General features: G+C 43.4%; 1 protein-coding gene across 1 annotated transcript in view; it reads right to left on the bottom strand.

Annotated features, from left to right (window-relative positions):
• Positions 1–18,181, bottom strand: part of RNF144B (ring finger protein 144B) — a 334,233-nt gene that overhangs the window by 50,498 nt on the left and 265,554 nt on the right. Inside the window, exons 4-5 of the mRNA XM_086965140.1 lie at positions 9,289–9,349; positions 6,515–6,719 (exon numbers count right to left, since the gene is read on the bottom strand). Coding sequence (XP_086821266.1) covers positions 6,515–6,719; positions 9,289–9,349 — 266 coding nt within the window. The remainder of the gene's footprint in view (positions 1–6,514; positions 6,720–9,288; positions 9,350–18,181) is intronic.

Raw genomic sequence — 18,181 nt, 5'->3', positions numbered from 1 at the left:
AGAGAAGGAAAGCAGGCAAGAAGGATAGCATAGAAGGATAGAAGGCAAGAAAGAAACCCAAACACCAAGCCCACAAAACTCCTGTTTGCATAGGGGAGGCACCCCCCACTTGGTCGCCCTCCCGGGTCCTACAAACACACACCACACTGGTTTATCTTTTATGGAAGAATTGGGGCCGCCGTTTATTTAGGCAATTTCCAACTTGTAATCGATCCTTACACAGCATTTATTTTATTTACTCATTGAGCCTGTGCTTCCTTAACATACCCTCGAGCACTGTGCCCTACATTCAGTGTTCCTAACCATACCCATAAGCTCTGTAATTGCCTCGGCCATGGGCAAGTGTATCATCTGCTTCCAGCTTAGCCAGGTGATCTTTTACTTCCGGTGCAACCTTTTTATCTTCTACTTTCAGGTAAGGGTCTGCTTTCAACCCGTAGGGTGACCATTCACTTCGCTGTATCATTTTCCTTTGACTTCCAGACTAGAGTCTGCTTCCAGCCTGCTGATGACCATTCCCTTCTGGTGTATCTTTATACTTCCTATTTTCAGGCCAGCGTCTTCCTCCAGCCCACCGGGTGCCCATGCACTTCCGGTGTACCATTTTACCTTCTTGTTCCGAACAAGCGTCTGCTTCCAGCCCGCCGGTTTCCCATGCACTTCTGGCATAACTTTTTAACTTCTACTTCTGGGCAAGCGTCTGCATCCAACCCACAAGCTGACCCAGTCATCTATGTGCCAAATTGTTCTGAGCCATAGGCTCCAACATTTAGAGTTTCCTTCCAGTTGAACATCGTTTGCCCCTTCAGTATACTGCTAGTGCCCCATTGATTCTGCCAGGTAGCTGCTGCAAGCCTATCCCAATTCAGACCAAGACGCGTGCTCAACCAAGCAGGACCGCTTTGTAAGTCCCATATGTCTCTGCGACAATTATTTAGTGGTGCAACACATCCCTAATCCCCATATTTAGTGCTGATGGGTGGGTATTCATTTACTGAATCCCTAGAGAAAGTAGGCGCTCTGGCCTGCATCCCAGTGTTAAATACCCTCACCGCCCCTAAGAGGCCCAAGTTACTCTCTAAATTTATGACTGGGCCAGACCACTTGTCCTGCTAGAGAAATCAAGTACATTACATGCCTCTTTAGCTCGCTCCATTACCAACCCGGGGTCTGCTCCCTGAGGGTGTACTCCACTAAGGCCCTCGGTGTAGCCATATCCCATCCCCTTCAGGAAGGGTGGCCAACGCAAGGAGCAAATTAAGAGTTAGGAGAGTAGGTGGAGCACCAAGCAGTGTGGGCGTATGCTACAGAAACTTACGGCTTGCAGGACAGGTGGCAGAAACAGTGGATAGGAACATCTCGGATTCCTGGAAGGTAGAGGAAGGCTCCACACAAATGCAGATAGTGAGAGAGAGAGAATGCAAAGCTGCCACCTTTGTGACTGTTATTCTCATTCCGATACTTGAGTGAAAGAAAGTCTGAGGATTAACAGTACATGCTTTAACACACAGTCTCCTGCATCAAGGTCAAATGAGACTGCTGTTGGTATTATAACTTACAGGCATTATACAATAGGGCACCCATGCCACCATGGCATAGAAAAAAAGCATTAATTCTAGCTAATGTCTAAAGGGCAGCCAATGTGTCATTTCGAATGCACCCAGATGTGGACACATAGGTAGCCATCTTGGAATGGGTTTCTACTACAGAAAAAAGATGGCTGATGTGTACATACGCGCTTGAAGTCATTTTAAGATGGCTGTTAATGCATATGCATGCATTCCAATGTATTGTGATGCAATATGTATTAAGCAATGGAGCCCACATGCTGCTATGGCACAAAAAACAAGCATTAGGATTACCTAATGCCAAAATGGCTGCTATTGCGTCATGACGAATGCACTCCGATACGGACACTTGGAATGCGTTTCTACTAAAGAAAAAAGATGGCTGATGTATACAATTCAGCAAATCAAAATGGAGAGAGAGGACTAGGTAAGCCAGTCCAGATCCCCTGGTTAATGTGTATTATCAATAAAGGACTAGCTTGGTTGTGTTTTTAGGGAGACTCAGTGCGTACGTATGACGGCAAAGCACTTGGTTTGGTTGTTAAGCCCTCACCCACCAACCTAGTTGGTGGCATGCTTCATCATCAGGCCCGCCACAGTGACACCGAATGTGTCCCGGGTGTGCTTCCACTCCAGATTACTGAGGAGCTGGTATACTTCTCTGAGTGTGCTGTGAGGGGGGTGTAAGAAAGTGATTTAAAAGCTATGCAGTGGGTCCCAGTTCCCGAGGGTATATGGATAACTTTAATAACTGGGCCCCTGCTAGCGAATAAAAAGGCAGTCGGACGTAGTGGAGAAGGTTATGGGCTCCCACGTCCTATGTGGTCTACATGTTTCAGCCAGGCCTTTTATTTATTTACATCTGGCTTTCCTCAGGACCAATGAGAATGTGTGGGTGCAAAGATATAAATTAGATTAAGTGATAAGTGTTGTTTAAAAAGTGTTGCACGCGCTAAGGTGCTATACGTGTATGGAGGGGGATTCCCTCCGCTTTACTGTACACATAACATAAAGACACAAACAGACGTACAGGGTGGAGTCAATAAGTATGGTATACTTTATAACACAACATAGTGCCGGCGGATAAGGTGTGTGAGCGACCTTTACCGGCAGGTAGAACGTGGCCATGTGAGTTGCATGGCGGTTGTGATTATATAGCGATTTAAAATCGGGGTGTAGGTGGTGGGCTAAACAGCGAAATAGACAATAGGTGAGAAGCAGGCAAGAAAATATCTTTTTCCTCACACTTGCTATTTGCTGTTAAAGCCTCCTGGGTCACCTGGCAGGGGGAGAGGACCCTAGGTATTGTGGAAGGCAGAAATTAGAGCTGGCCCTGTTGGGAGAGAAAGCTGCTGCTTACCTAGGTAGTAGCGGTGAGGTTGTCTCTATACTCACGAAATTATCGGTCTGCGAGCTCCTTGAACCTGTCGTCCTGCTGCGGTGTCCCGAGTAACTGTGTGGTTATCTCGGTCGGGTATTTGTAGCCCTGTAGATTCGCAGCACCTGTGAAGGGGTGGGAAGGAGTGGGCGTGGCCATGTAGAATGTGCCTGTTCATTTAGCCTATTGCGCATGTGTGCGCGATCAGTGCGAGTACAGCGACGCACTGTGTACAGAGTGTTGAGGCATGCGCATAAGCCCTGACATGAGGGTGGCTCATTAAGGTTGCTCAAGTGGTTTTAGAATTAGGGGGTTACAATTGGAGATTAAAATTAAAAAATCATAGCACTATGAAGAGATACAGACTGGGGAACGCAGTTACCCCACCAGAATCATCTCCAAGACTTGCAAAAGGGCACGCAATCAGAATAGAGAGGCACTCCTTGACACTATCACCAAACCACCTGAGTCACCCATTCTGACATGCGTAACCACCTATAACACTGCTTCAAATCAGGTGTCCAACATAATCAGAAAAAACTGGAAGATCATCAATTCAGGAGCAAGAGAGTGGGAGCTTCCTCGTTTTGCCTACAAGAGAGCAAAAAACTTGAAAGACCAGTTGGTGTCCACAAGGCCAAGAACCAACCCTCGACCCACAGGCAATACTATCCTTAACGCTTGGGGTCTACCTAAAATGACTGGACACCAACCGTGTAACAACTGTAGTGTCTGCCACCTGACCTCCCCCTCAAAGACACTCAACCTGGAAAATGGGAAAACTTGGACACAGCGTCAATTTACAAATTGTAACTCCTCCAACCTGGTATACTTGATCACATGCCGTTGCAGCCTCAGATATATCGGCATGACCACCAGGAAAGTAAGAACAAGACTGACTGAGCACAGGAGCACCATGCGATGTGGCAAAAACATAAGCAAATTGACTGAACATTTCCTGACCCACAATCACACTCTAAATGATTTCACATGGACCGTGATTGAACAATTTGACAATTGCGATGAGAGAACCCTTCTCACAAAGGAACAACAGTGGATTTACCGCCTTTCTACTCATATAACAGGGCTTAACGATTCCATTCCATGGAACTCGCTGACTACCTAGTCAGCGAGAAAAACTGTTCGCTTGAGTCCCCATTTCCATTTGGACTCGTGGTCTGATCCCATTCTGTATCTCTTCATAGTGCTATGATTTTTGAATTTTAATCTCCAATTGTAACCCCCTAATTCTAAAACCACTTGAGCAACCTTAATGAGCCACCCTCATGTCAGGGCTTATGCGCATGCCTCAACACTCTGTACACAGTGCGTCGCTGTACTCACACTGATCGCGCACACATGCGCAATAGACTAAATGAACAGGCACATTCTACATGGCCACGCCCACTCCTCCCTGCCCCTTCACAGGTGCTGCGAATCTACAGGGCTACAAATACCCGACCGAGATAACCACACAGTTACTCGGGACACCGCAGCAGGACGACAGGTTCAAGGAGCTCGCAGACCGATAATTTCGTGAGTATAGAGACAACCTCACCGCTACTACCTAGGTAAGCAGCAGCTTTCTCTCCCAACAGGCCCAGCTCTAATTTCTGCCTTCCACAATACCTAGGGTCCTCTCCCCCTGCCAGGTGACCCAGGAGGCTTTAACAGCAAATAGCAAGTGTGAGGAAAAAGATATTTTCTTGCCTGCTTCTCACCTATTGTCTATTTCGCTGTTTAGCCCACCACCTACACCCCGATTTTAAATCGCTATATAATCACAACCGCCATGCAACTCACATTGCCACGTTCTACCTGCCGGTAAAGGTCGCTCACACACCTTATCAGCCGGCACTATGTTGTGTTATAAAGTATACCATACTTATTGACTCTACCCTGTACGTCTGTTTGTGTCTTTATGTTATGTGTACAGTAATACACGTATAGCACCTTAGCGCGAGCAACACTTTTTAAACAACACTTATCACTTAATATAATTTATATCTTTGCACCCACACATTCTCATTGGTCCTGAGGAAAGCCAGATGTAAATAAATAAAAGGCCTGGCTGAAACATGTAGACCACATAGGACGTGGGAGCCCATAACCTTCTCCACTACGTCCGACTGCCTTTTTATTCGCTAGCAGGGGCCCAGATATTAAAGTTATCCATATACCCTCGGGAACTGGGACCCACTGCATAGCTTTTAAATCACTTTCTTACACCCCCCTCACAGCACACTCAGAGAAGTATACCAGCTCCTCAGTAATCTGGAGTCGAAGCACACCCGGGACACATTCGGTGTCACTGTGGTGGGCCCGATGATGAAGCATGCCACCAACTAGGTTGGTGGGTGAGGGCTTAACAACCAAACCAAGTGGTTTGCCGTCATACGTACGCACGGAGTCTCCCTAAAAACATAACCAAGCTAGTCCTTTATTGATAATACATGATGTATACAATTGCCATTTCAAGATGGTTGCCAATGCATTTGGCTGGGTCTGAACTGGGGTGCCGGAGTGAGCCAAAGAACGATGATTGATTCAACGTAGATCTGTGACTGAAAAGTTTCAGTGCTCCGTCCATCATCTCTTTGCGTTTGCCAATGTATATGTATGCCTGCCAATGTGTTGTGTGTGATGCAATATGATTGATCAATAACCATTGTGCCATTAAAAATGTATCTTACAATAATGGCCGATAGCCAGCTTGGAACTTTATATTAAGGACAAAGTGAGAAAATAATGCATACCATTCAACCAGGCCACGTCATGAAATAAGTTTCATCGAGAACACAATAGACAGCCATCCCCCCTGAAGGGGACAGCAAACTGCATCACAAGGCACCAGTTTGTCAGATTCATCTATCTCAAAGACATCATTTTCTAAATGAGTGCATGCCATATAATTCTGAAGTCCATCTAAATATTCTTGGTATGGAGCAGTCCTCTTTTTTGTTACAAAACGCAAGGACCTAAACCCAGCAGTTATGAGGTGGCGGGCATTCAGGCATCCATCGAAGAATGATGTAACGTTTTTGCCAAAAGGAGAGCCAGTCTTACAGAATGCATTTGGTTATCAGTTTCTGAAACAGAAACTGCTAAATGTTTACAGTTCAATCTTTAACAATCAGCACACTGGTCATTTTTAACTTCCTCTCCCAATACCTTAGACCGACTAAAAATGGAGGAAGATTTCTGTTTCACTGGCTGTAATACTGCATTCAGCAGTCATACAGTTGGTCAGCTTTAGTACTAGCACTTTTTAGCAACAGCAACTGCACACCAACATGACGTTCCTAAAGTCCAAAATCCCACATATGCTACTGAGCGATAAGTCAGCACCACAGTAATTTATCACAGTAATATTTTCTAAAGTAATGAGGCTTGGATGTGAAGACCAGAGTGAACCGCTATTGTTGCTTACAGGGTATGCCAACTACCTGAAATTTACAGTGATGATAATAATTTAATACACACTTCAGGTTTTAACTGATTATCGCTCAGAGAGAACACATGCACGAATAACTGTAAGATATTCCATGACATAGCATTATCAACTTACTTATGCTCTGCTGGCACTACAATGGGTTGACCTTCATGGCATATACGCTCTGGGTGCCAACCAGCCTTGCAGATTGAACAAAAAGTCAGTTGGCAAGTCTGGCAGACTACTTCCACAGGATGCCCTGAGTCACTGGGTTTAACTTCACACACCGATTGACAGTCTGCAGAAGGGCACCATGTTCTGTGTGGATCTAAGTGCACTTCTGAAATAGCAACAGATCAACACATTCAGTTATTTTTCATACCACATTTCACAATACACTCTTATGTTTTGTCTTCTTAAAAGAATTTTGCACAAAAGTAACCCTCTGTACAGCCCAAGAAGAGAGCTCTGTTCCCAACCTGCTAAGTCCCTCAATAGTAGCCCACCTCTTAAAGAAGACTACAGGAGACCCAAAACAATTGACCAATTACTGTTACACTTCAAAAAAATTTAAACTAACCAAACACCTACAATAGCATGTGGCATTTCACAACTAACTCCATGACAAGACATCAGGATTCACATTCACTATAGAAATTGAGACCAGAATGACAGTCATCAAAATCACCTTACTTCCCATGATTAGTCTCTCCCAGAATAATTGGTTCCTTCTTGATTTGTCCACAGCCTATTGGAACCCACATGAACACTGGCCAGACAGACTGACTTATTTTATGTTACAATGTTGAATGGATTTAGCTAGTTAATTTTCTTTTCTAATGGACTGTCCTTCATAGATCTGAAAAAAATATATTTTGTCTTGACTACCTAGACCACAATCCCTTGGAGAAGTACAATACCATGTAAGAAATGCAAGAGTAAAATCAAGGTGTTCTGTTCAATGTGAAACTCTCTCTTCCTCAGGGGAGTCAGGAGAATTCATTAGTCTGAGTAATACAATCCAAAACTGACACTATAATTATTTTCTTTAGTCATTGGAAAGAAACAAACACACATTCTGCTATCAAACTGTATGGAGGGACGTACACAAAAAACTATCATAATAAAAGGAAAGATTCAGACAGACAACAATAGAGACTCAACATGAAAATGATAGAACGAATAACACCAGCCTCAAAATCACCCCACTGTTTATTGGTCAAACCCGTATAACATTAAAATCATTATGCACATCACACAAGGCCAAGAAAACTAACGGTTCTGGCAACCTACAAAATTTCCTGTGAAAGCAATCGTACCAGAAATCTAGGGTCAAGGTTGACCGATGCAATCTGAAAGGGTATGTTTAAATGCATCAAACAATGAGGCAGACCCCTCAGGGTGCACAAAGTTCAACCAGGACATCTACTTTTCTTGGAATACCTACAAATTGCACATTCCAGGCTAGCCCTATAAAAAGAACGTGCTGGTGGTAGGCCAGAGTCAGAGAGTGCAGTGTGTGTAGAGAAGATTGTGGGTCAACTGTGGTGTCTGCATGCCTTTGGAGGCAGGCTTCTGACAACAGATTCTCCCAAAGAAAGAAGAAGGAAAAGCTGGGCAGTTGATCTGGCTCTCATTTTGGGACTGGTGTGAATTTTGCCGTCTCTCTGTTATTGAGTGATAAACAAGGAAGTGCCATTTTCGCAGACACATCAGGTGCAATCTTATTAGGGGAAAAGGGGAGAGTTAACACATCTAGGATGGAGTCTCAAAGGAGATTCACAAACTAAAGTGGTTGAAACAGAGACAGAGACACCCTCAAGTACATACTTGCTTTCGCCATGGAACAGCACAAATGGTCTCTAAGGAAGTAAGGGCATGAGGTGTAGTTCTCTCTTGTTGTGGGGATTTGCATATGTGACATCCAACGGAAAAGTTAATCTTGACTTTCAGATGTGCAGCTGGAGAAAGTGGGGCGTAAACATTTCTAGCGCATCACCGGAATGATGGAGAAAATAGAGAATTCTAATGTTTGAGATGTAACAGTTTTCTCCCTGATCTCTTCCACTCAACCACACATTTTGTGTGAGTGGGAAGCCTATGTGGACTTATGGGGAGAAAGTTAAATTTTTACTACAATAAATTAAGTTAGCCCTTGAAACGATACAAAGTTGGAAATATTCGAAGATAATGTTATTTGTGGTTGTATTGTAATGCTTGGCACCTTTTCAATCAACAATCCGTAATCTCAAATTTCAGTTTGAAATAAAAGTATACATTTTGTTAAATAAAATGAATGGAGCACCATATACACACTTGTCCACATCCCTATTAACCATGCCAATACCGACCTCACAATCTGTCATCCAACCCCAAAGAGAAGAAGGCCCACTAATTGAAGTTTCATCTAACCTCAGAAACGGCTTAGTAATAAGCTAGCTACATCTCAGTGTCCTAAATGCTTGCAGACACCTTGCTTTTTGCCTACTGACCATGCAGTTCAGATGTTAGAGACATAGCCTGAACCCACATTCCTTTCACTCCAAGAACCCTCTACTAACTCTTGTTTGACGTCTCTTAGCAACAGAAGCACCTTCCATTAGCCAGGGGGCAATCCTTGTTGGCCGATACATAAAGCAAATAAGTCTACAAAAAAGTAACCAATAACTTTCTTCAAATTGCATCTGGTGTGTCAAAGGTGTTAATATCCTGTGGGTGGTGTATACTTACATACACTTCTTCAACACACGAAACATGGATTATAGCAAATAACACTTCAGGTAGCAAATGTGAGGAACATATCTCCTGTCAGCATAAGTAAACCTTTAATACTTGAGATGTTGAAAGTGCTTGGTAAAATGAGTCAACCCTTCAAGAAAACAGAGATGCACTGCATTAAATTAAAATACCTCGTTCAAACTTCAACCGTTGGTACAACTGCAACTGGTCAACAGATGTCAAACAGGCAATCTGAAAATAAATAAGGAACATATGTTACGAGCTGTCTTGAACATGCTTATGCTCACCAATACAAAATTCCACACAATATGCATGCATATGCTTTTCATATAAAATTCAGAATAGTACAAGACAAAGGGCAAAATCATATGTTTACTTAATCATACCAGATGAAAATGTGTTACTGTCTTCTTATTACACTAATGCCAATATAGATGAATGGAGATTGAATGTCTTTAAGAAAGGTAAATCAGATTAATTGAATATAAGATCTCCTGCCACACAAGCCCCGTTTTCTAGGTAAAATGATCATATAAATCTCCACACCGAGTGCGTGGCACTTTGTTGCATCCCTCAGTGATACATTCCGTTTCTGATAGATAACGCCATGAGCAGAAGAGCCAGAAGTGAGCAACCATGCACTCAAAGCAACTGCTGAGGGTGCACAGTCACAGGAGTCAACTAATGCAAAAGGGGTAGGGAACCCATGCTCTACTACCATGTGGACGAGGAGGTCCTACTGAACCTGTGAGATTAAGTCTTGACATGATCTGTAAACTAACTTTAAAATCCAGTCCTGAAAAAATGCAATACCTAGAAGTAAACCTGATAGAGTCCAGGCACACAGGACCTATGTGTGGCTCACTGGTTAGAGGCGGCAGACCCGAGAGCAGAGGACGGCCCGGGACCAGGGTTCGATTCCCGGCGCGGCAGGTTTCTGGACCAGGGTCAGCGGACTCGATAATTCTCTCGCCTCGGTGCCCACTCTGATCAGCGATCACACTCGGCAACTCTGGGCATTAGCTTGCCTCATCTTCACTAACGGCCCCACCAGACCGCCGGGGATGCCTGGTCTCACCCTGGAGATACCCATTAAGGGACCATCTCTCAGGGAAGCCAGGAAGGGTTTCGCAGCGGTCGAAGCGCCTTGGGACCCTCCGGGTAAGTAGCGCGCTATATAAATGCCTATACATTTACATTTACATTTACAAGGAAGAAGGGGAGAGTGGCGCGAGATACATATTTTGTGAAGAACATCATTAGGCGAGCCTAACTAGCTCAAGTAGACCATGATAACCAGTAGCCCGGAAAAGAGCATAACATTATCATTATTTAAAAAGGATAGATTGCTTAGAAGACAAGAACATGATCCCCCAAAGTTTAGTATCTCAGCTGAGATGACAGAATTCCACTCACAAAGAGCCAGATGTATCTAATGGCTTTATCCATTCTGTCTCTAAAAAAATGCTTTAGTACATACGCCCCAAAATCACTCAGAACTTTGAGGCAAAGGCTTCTATTAAGAGTCAGAGGAAGAACACAAACCCAAATTTAAATATGTAAGATCTTAATTAATTCATGCTCTGATTTTAGAGAAATATACAGTTATCTAATTATTGAACGAATTTTCAGATGCAAATTAAAATACGCATTAATAAAGTACCCAATCAAATCAGATACCGTAGATCAAAGCCGATAAAATGTATATTTCAAAATCTGCAGCTGCTTCGAAGTGCAATCATCTCATTAGAAAATTAAAAACACGTCTGACTTGGTACGGAATAATGAAGCTTCTAGTCATCAGCGTACATTACATCATTAAATCGTCATTCGATTGTCACCATAGGCAAATACAAGTCACCTGATAAAGATAAGGTCTTTCTTCATGTAGTGTGTTTAAATTAAAAAGGTCATCAATTGAGTAATAATTATATGGAACTACATCAAGCTGATGTATTATCAGAGGCTTTTGAATTAATGGAGTGAGTACACAAAGCAAAAGACCTCAATGCAGATGAGGAAATCTCAAAAAGATGGCTGCCATGGCAAGGGACGGTACACGATTTTAAGCAGGTAAAGGACAAAAAAAAAGGGAGGATCCTTACTTTATGAAAAGCGAACACTGGCAGAAACAATAGGTTTGGTGTTCACATTGTAGTGCCAATAAAAACGATTAAAACAGTCAGCTGCATTGCAAAATAATTGAAAGAAATGGTGTGCCTTGCATTGGAAGTTTCAGAAGGCCTAACAACATGTACATTTGTGGGAAATCCCAATCTCCAATCTGACTTTTTCTCGCCCCGGAAATGTTGAGCAATTAACTCAGTGGCGGTATTAAAGTACTTGAAGAAGTAACTTTCATGCTGCTGTGAAGTGCCATAAAGTGAGAGAGGAAAGAGGTAGCAAAAGTATTCACCGGTAACCATCTTGATTATATAATGAACAATGTTGAAAATATTTTCATTGACTTTTAATAGCGAGCTCTGCTTTGCAAGGCGAGAGATTCAAATGGGTGAAAAAAGCAATCTGTGGAAGATCACACACACATTCGCACATGTGCACATACACAAATGCACACACCACTTCAACAAAATTTCGCCTAAAGCTGTCAGATAAGGTTTGCCAGGACTACCACTTAATATTTATCACCAACGATGCATAATAGCATAATGACACATAAAACTAGCAATGCCTGTGTTTTTCCTGCACAGCTTACCCAAAGTTGACGAAACCTATTGGATTTGTCAATGTTTGCTTAGTCTCTCGTGACTGTGGAGCTACGCAGATCGGAGGACACACTACAACTTTGATGGTTGTAACGTACTACGGTTGCGTCTTAAGGGTCACGGTAAAACGAACTTACAAGAGGAGAATGTCGAAGAGTTGATTGTGTATAAGGGGACAGATCGCACACAGTAGGATCGCAAATGAAGGTCCAGTGACTAGTTACGAATCACGTATAATGTGGACAGTCAGATATGGAAAAGATTGGGTGTTGTAAGAACAGAATGTGTTATCAGTACTTAGAGACACGGCGTTACCATTTTAGTGGCCCGATGGTTACCTACATGCAGCTCTGAAATATATTGGACCTGCCAGACCCAGTGTCGGATATTAGGATCTTGCTTGTGACGTTTTGGGACACTTTGAGCCGAGCTGGTTATACAAATATCTGGACTGGGGTTCTTGCACATATTTCGTTGCAATAACAGACACAATCCATTTTTGATTCTGGCCTGTTGATTCCAACGTTTATGCCTTGAAAAAGTGTAAGCAAAAGACGAAACATGTGTCGGCTATAATGTGCTGGGAATGTTTTAAGAATTTTTTTTCACAATATGAATAAAGACTGCTGAACAGCATGAACAATGACTTTTCTGGATTTCTGTTTCAGATCAATATTGTTGTGTCTTGTCCACTCTTAGCATAGGGATATATACCGAAGGATCCCACAAATTTGATCTTTACTGTTTATGGATCAATAATTGACTTAAGGTGTGCTGCCAGAGCCTCAGTTTTTTGTATAAGTGGTTGCACATTGGTTTGTGCTAATACCACCTTTAGGTGGTAGGTGATTGGGGCTGATTTAGCCCCAGTTTGCAGAAATATAGCAAGCTATTTTGATTGTTCACGCCAAATTAATTACGGACCATAGTGTGTTTATTGAATGTGTGGATATGTCCCTTTAAGGGAACACTACTACCTGTGTGTTTATGTCACGTGCTTAGAAGGCAGCAGCATCACAGTGATGTGTCCACCAACATAAAGATTTGATGAGCACAAGATAAGTATGGCTCCTGGGAGTTAGACAATTTTGAATGGGCAGAAACTACTTTCACTGCCCACGGGAAAACAAATAAACCTATAAACGATTAAAATTTCTATTTTATTCTGTGTACAGGGAAATCTATGGACACGTTTATTTTAGAGTTATCTTTAGGTGGTTTTAAGAACTGTCCTCTTACAAAGCAAAAATATTTCAGCAACTTAGTAAGGAAGAACACAATGAAAGTGGCATGGGAAGTGCAGATTGTGAGAGGTTTCACCTCAGGTCGAGGAACAAACCATAAAAAGTCACATTGATTGTTGAGTTTAGAAACATGTCACATAGCGAAACTATTCAGAATTGCATTTGCAGAAAATAAACAGTGTATCGCGGTTCACACTAAAATTGCTACGTTTACTACATCAATCTACTTAACACCCCCCAAATGACAAGACAGAATAAAGGGCGTGTATTTAAGAAGCCAAAAAAAAATGATCCAATGGCATAAAAAAGCTACATCGTGCCAGTTATAATCATCAGCTTATTTCCTACCAGGGACACTTCCAAACAAAAAACAATAGATCGTGTGTTTGCCTAAATGCTACACTGTCACAAACATGCTGTTCAGAGAGACTGTGGGTGGAAAATTAGCTCCAGCGTGAGAGCAGATGATTATGCATCTGACAATCATGCAGTACTTGAAAAACACATATTAATGCATACATTTCATAGAATTGTTTATCCCTTTTTAAAATGTAAGAGACGTAATGCTGCCCTGGTACATATATATCTTTTTGTAAACACTGCCATTCCCGAAGCAAGAGAACATGCTCAAAACCCTGGAGGTCTGTGAGGGAGTGTGGGAGGGAATGTGTCTGTGAGAAAGAATGGCCTTAGCATTGACTGAAGAGTCGTTATCGAATCAGTAGACAAGGCGAAGGGTGCAGCAACCGTGAAGCAGGTGGAGGATGGCACACTTCTGACCCTGAGCGGTTTAAAAGGGACAGAAGTCAAGATTCTCAAATCAACCATACAAATTTAAACCCATTTTGTTAAATGAACCCATTCACTTGGATTCCCTCTCAGATGGGACATTAAGCAAAGCATTCAAATTCCACTTGCTGGCCAAAGCCTCAACCACACCACTATCCAGTGTCGGATGCTGCATCCAACAAGCATTTGTAATGAAATAGGTCTCGCATTCACAAGAGTTTGAGGTATTGGCATTGTAAATGACAATGCCTTTTATTTATATTTAGGGTTTTAAAACATAAATAAAAGGTATTGTCATTTACAATACTAATAGTACAATAGTATTGGTATTGATGGTGGTGGAATTGGTGGTGGTAGTGGTATTGGTGATGACGGTGGCATTGGTGGTATAGGTGGTATTGGAGGTGGTAGCGGTGGCATTGGTGGTGGTATAGGTATAGGTGGAGGTGATGGTGGTATTGGTAGTTGTGGCATTTGTGGTGGTGGTGGTACTCGTGGTGGTTGGGGTGGTATTGGCGGTGATAGAGGTGGTGGTATTGGTGGTAGAGGTGGTGGTATTGATGGTGGTGGTGGTATTGGGGGTGTTGGTGGTGGTGGTGGTATTGGTTGTGGTGGAGGTATTGATGGTGGTGGTATTGGTAATAAAACAGGCTTTTGAAAAGGACCCGTCAGGTGGCTTTAGTGCGGATAACATGCAACACAGATGTGCTGTTGTCAGCTTCAACCCATTAGCACAGGATTATATGCTACCTGGATTTCTTATGACAATTCGCTATTCATTTCTAAATCTATTTTACTTGGGGGTGGGGGGTTTGAGACAGACAAGATAATTTCGGGTTAAAGTGAATGAAAGCAGGCACCCGTGTTACAGGAGCGGTCGTGCTGCTTAAAAAAACACAAGCGGTTTCAGCTGAAGCAGCGCATGTTCGGCCTGCAGTGAAAGAAACTCAATAAAGTAAATAGAGTTTACAGACTACATAACAGGTCCCATGTAACAACCAAAGTAAAGAGGCCAGTCACCATGGGAGGGTACAGATGAAGACAAGGCCGTACTAAGGCGGGAGTAACAAGCCTATTAACAAATCCGAAGGCAGCATTTACAAAAGACGACACAAGCCAATGAAAAATATGGGAGGAGCGTGAGTGCGGCTTCTCTCCCATACTCCACCACAGCAGTCTTGCAGAGTGAGCAGTGCATGCGTGCTGCCGCTAGGCTCGTCCTAAAAATGAGGGTCCAAAGGAGCAGGCCTGTGGGCCTCGCAATAGAATTACTCACTAATGGCGCTGGACACAGTTTCGACCATGCTGCCGCCAAGGCCTCCATCAATGCCCGTAGAAGGGAAGCACAGGCTCTGAAGTTAAAAGGTCAGGCTGCAACATTTCTTTAAAAAGATCAGTGAGAAACTGCAGTTAATGCATCTCTGCTGCTCTGTGGACCACTACTGTAAAAAATGTGCAATTCCATTTCAGGGGAGGTATCAAGGTCAATGGTGTTCTGTGGGTCCAAATCCAGACCAGAGGCACCAAGCTGTCCACTTTCTCCTGAAGGCACTGAATTACAACCGCATCGATCCAAAAATGTCCTCAAGTAGTCGATAATACTGGGGTCGAAGGAAAGCACAGCCTCAACATTTTCCCACTGCAAAGGCTGTGCCTCAGTAATCTCACAGCAGGACATCAGCTGAGAGCTAGGTGAGCTTATGTATGGATCAGAGACTGGCTTGAGAGTCAGATCCAGAACTAGCACCTCTGGAGCTGAATCCGGCACCGAATCAAACGTAACTGGTGTGGCATTCACCAAAGGTGCAGAGGTATCGCCAACTGCTGGTACTGTGGTGGGCACTAGAAGCAAAAGTGCAACTGGGGGCCAATGACAGATCTGTGGGGCTTGAAGGCGCTCCTGTGGAAACCAGAATCGTCCAGACAAGATTTAGCATAGCCTCCTTGAAAGTCTTGACCTGCTGGGATTCAACAATGGTCCAGAAAATTCAGGGACTATCAGCTCCAGCTAATGAATGGTGTCAGACCGTTTCAGATGACTTCGAATCATGCTTGCATCCTTGCCACCAGAGGCAAATGTTGTGCAGCTCTGTAAGAGGCATCTGCGCCCTGCAAGTGGAGCATGGTTTGGGGGAGATATTACAGACCTTCCTTAGTTTCTATAATGTAGGAAGAAAGGATGGACTTTAGTAAATGCTCCTTTGGCTTTCACCCTCCTTTTGGCATTGCAAAGGGTCATACTGAAGGCAAGGAAACATTCACTACAACCCACTTTTGTTTACAGAAAAAGGAAAAAGATATGGTCCCAGCGGCTCTAATTACAAAATGCCGGGAGGGAAGAGCAGACAAAATAAATAGTGAGGGCAGAATGCGAGAGGATGTTTGGAAGTGGGGAGTGGACAAGAATAAGAAAAAAAAGGAAGGTTAGGGAAGAATACAAAAGTGTGGTGGTTGACAAGGAGTATACAGGAGAAGGAGGGTGAGACAAATAAGAGAAGATGGTCAATGGCGAGGTGATGAGGAACATTTAGTGGAGGCAGATAGGAGATGGAGGCAGGAAGTGGGAATTGAGGAGCACCCAAAGAATGGAGAGAAAAGACCGAGACCCAAGAGAGGGGGAATGGAGAGAAAAGACAGAGACCCAAGAGAGGGGGCCAGTAGAAGCAGAGAGAGAAGGTTACAGAAGTAAAATTGTCTCTCAAGCAGTTCAACACAAGCACTTAGTGGAAGCACAAGAATGCCCCCAAATAATCAATAACATTAGGTGAGAGATGGCTACTCCACTGCGCCAAGCCAAGATATCATTGACAATGTTTGAAAGAGGCAGACCCAAACCTACAATATGTATGTTGTTAGTAATAGATCCATTTGACAGCTGTGCTGTCCAAACCCAGATTTAATGCATGAATTAGAGTTGGAAAAAAGTGATAGAGTAAACCTGCATGCGAGGTGAATAAAGAATTTATCACATTTTTACTATCTACCAAAATCCAAATTGGTAGAAGAAAACAAAGCATACCTGGAAACTGTGAAGCAAAATCATGATGTAAAAATCCTCTGAAATTCTTCTTGGAATATTTTTTCACCCAAATGGCCACTTTACACCTTTAAACAGAACAAATGTGTTTTCATGTTTGCAAACAATTCAGATAACCACTAAAGATACTGAACTCATAATTCATCCAAAGTGGTCACATGGGGCCATGGTATTATGGAAATATGCAGCAGGTGCAGATCATACGAGCTATGATCGAGCCCAATGATACCAGCTTCCATTAGCACCCTAATCGAATTCGAAGATTCCTCAAAACCTCCCAATAGCAAACCAAACTAATCAGAAGTGGAGTGAAACATAGGAAAGCACACTGGGCAAGGAAAGCTCGGTCTGAGATAATGGCAGTGGTGAGTGCATGCTGCTAGGGCAGACTGCACAAGGGGAGAGTTTGACTTGAGCCCTCTCTGAAGCTGAAGCGATACCTCAGGCCAGCCCTCACATGGGAACCAGCCACAAGCTCCCCAGCATTACTGCAGATATGGGATAGATGGTTCCCCTCATCGACCAGACCTGTGGCATTCCTGGGCATTGGTAGTATATAGATGCCTTGACACCATGGAGCAAGACAAGACTTTCACATTAGGGCACTGCAAAAAGAGTCTTAGAGCACCAGGAGATATGGAATGGAATGTAACATCAGGCAGTAGGCTGCAAAGAACGTTGAACGAGCACTGATCTTGGTGGGGGGCCACATTGGGTGCAAGGGTGTGGACTGGAGGTCATGATGGAGTGAAATGCACACAAACGGGGGCCACACTGTGCACATGCTACTTAGGTGGGCATCACTTTGCAGGCTACGGGGAGGCCAGCCTGCCAGACATCGATGGCCAAGCGCACCATCGACTCCCACAGGGTGAGTGCGGTTGCACTCCCTGAGACACATGACAATGGCAGCCTGGAGAGAATTTAGGTCCAAGACCCTAATGGCTGACCAGTAAATATGAAAAGACCTGCCTACCAGGGTCCCATTGCTACTTCAGCCCAGAGACAGCATCATGGCAGCCAACAAAGGTCAGAGAGATCAATCAATAAAAGACTTGCTGTTCTCGTAGGGAATGACGGGTGACAAAGTCGACAAAGCTTTAAACTCAGACCAGCCTTGCCCAGAGAGACCAGCAGGAGCAATAATCCCCGTAGAAATCTCGTAAGAATACCTATAGCATTTTATTTAGGAAGGTAAAAGAAGAGATTTACATTATTAGAAGTGAACTAAAAACCTCTCTACATAAACTACAGTGAGATGTGGGAG

This window comes from Lissotriton vulgaris, chromosome 4_1 (assembly GCF_964263255.1).
Source record: "Lissotriton vulgaris chromosome 4_1, aLisVul1.2, whole genome shotgun sequence".
Lineage (NCBI taxonomy): Eukaryota > Metazoa > Chordata > Amphibia > Caudata > Salamandridae > Lissotriton > Lissotriton vulgaris.
The sequence above is the reverse complement of the archived record's forward strand: the minus strand, read 5'-3'. Positions and strand labels throughout refer to the sequence as shown.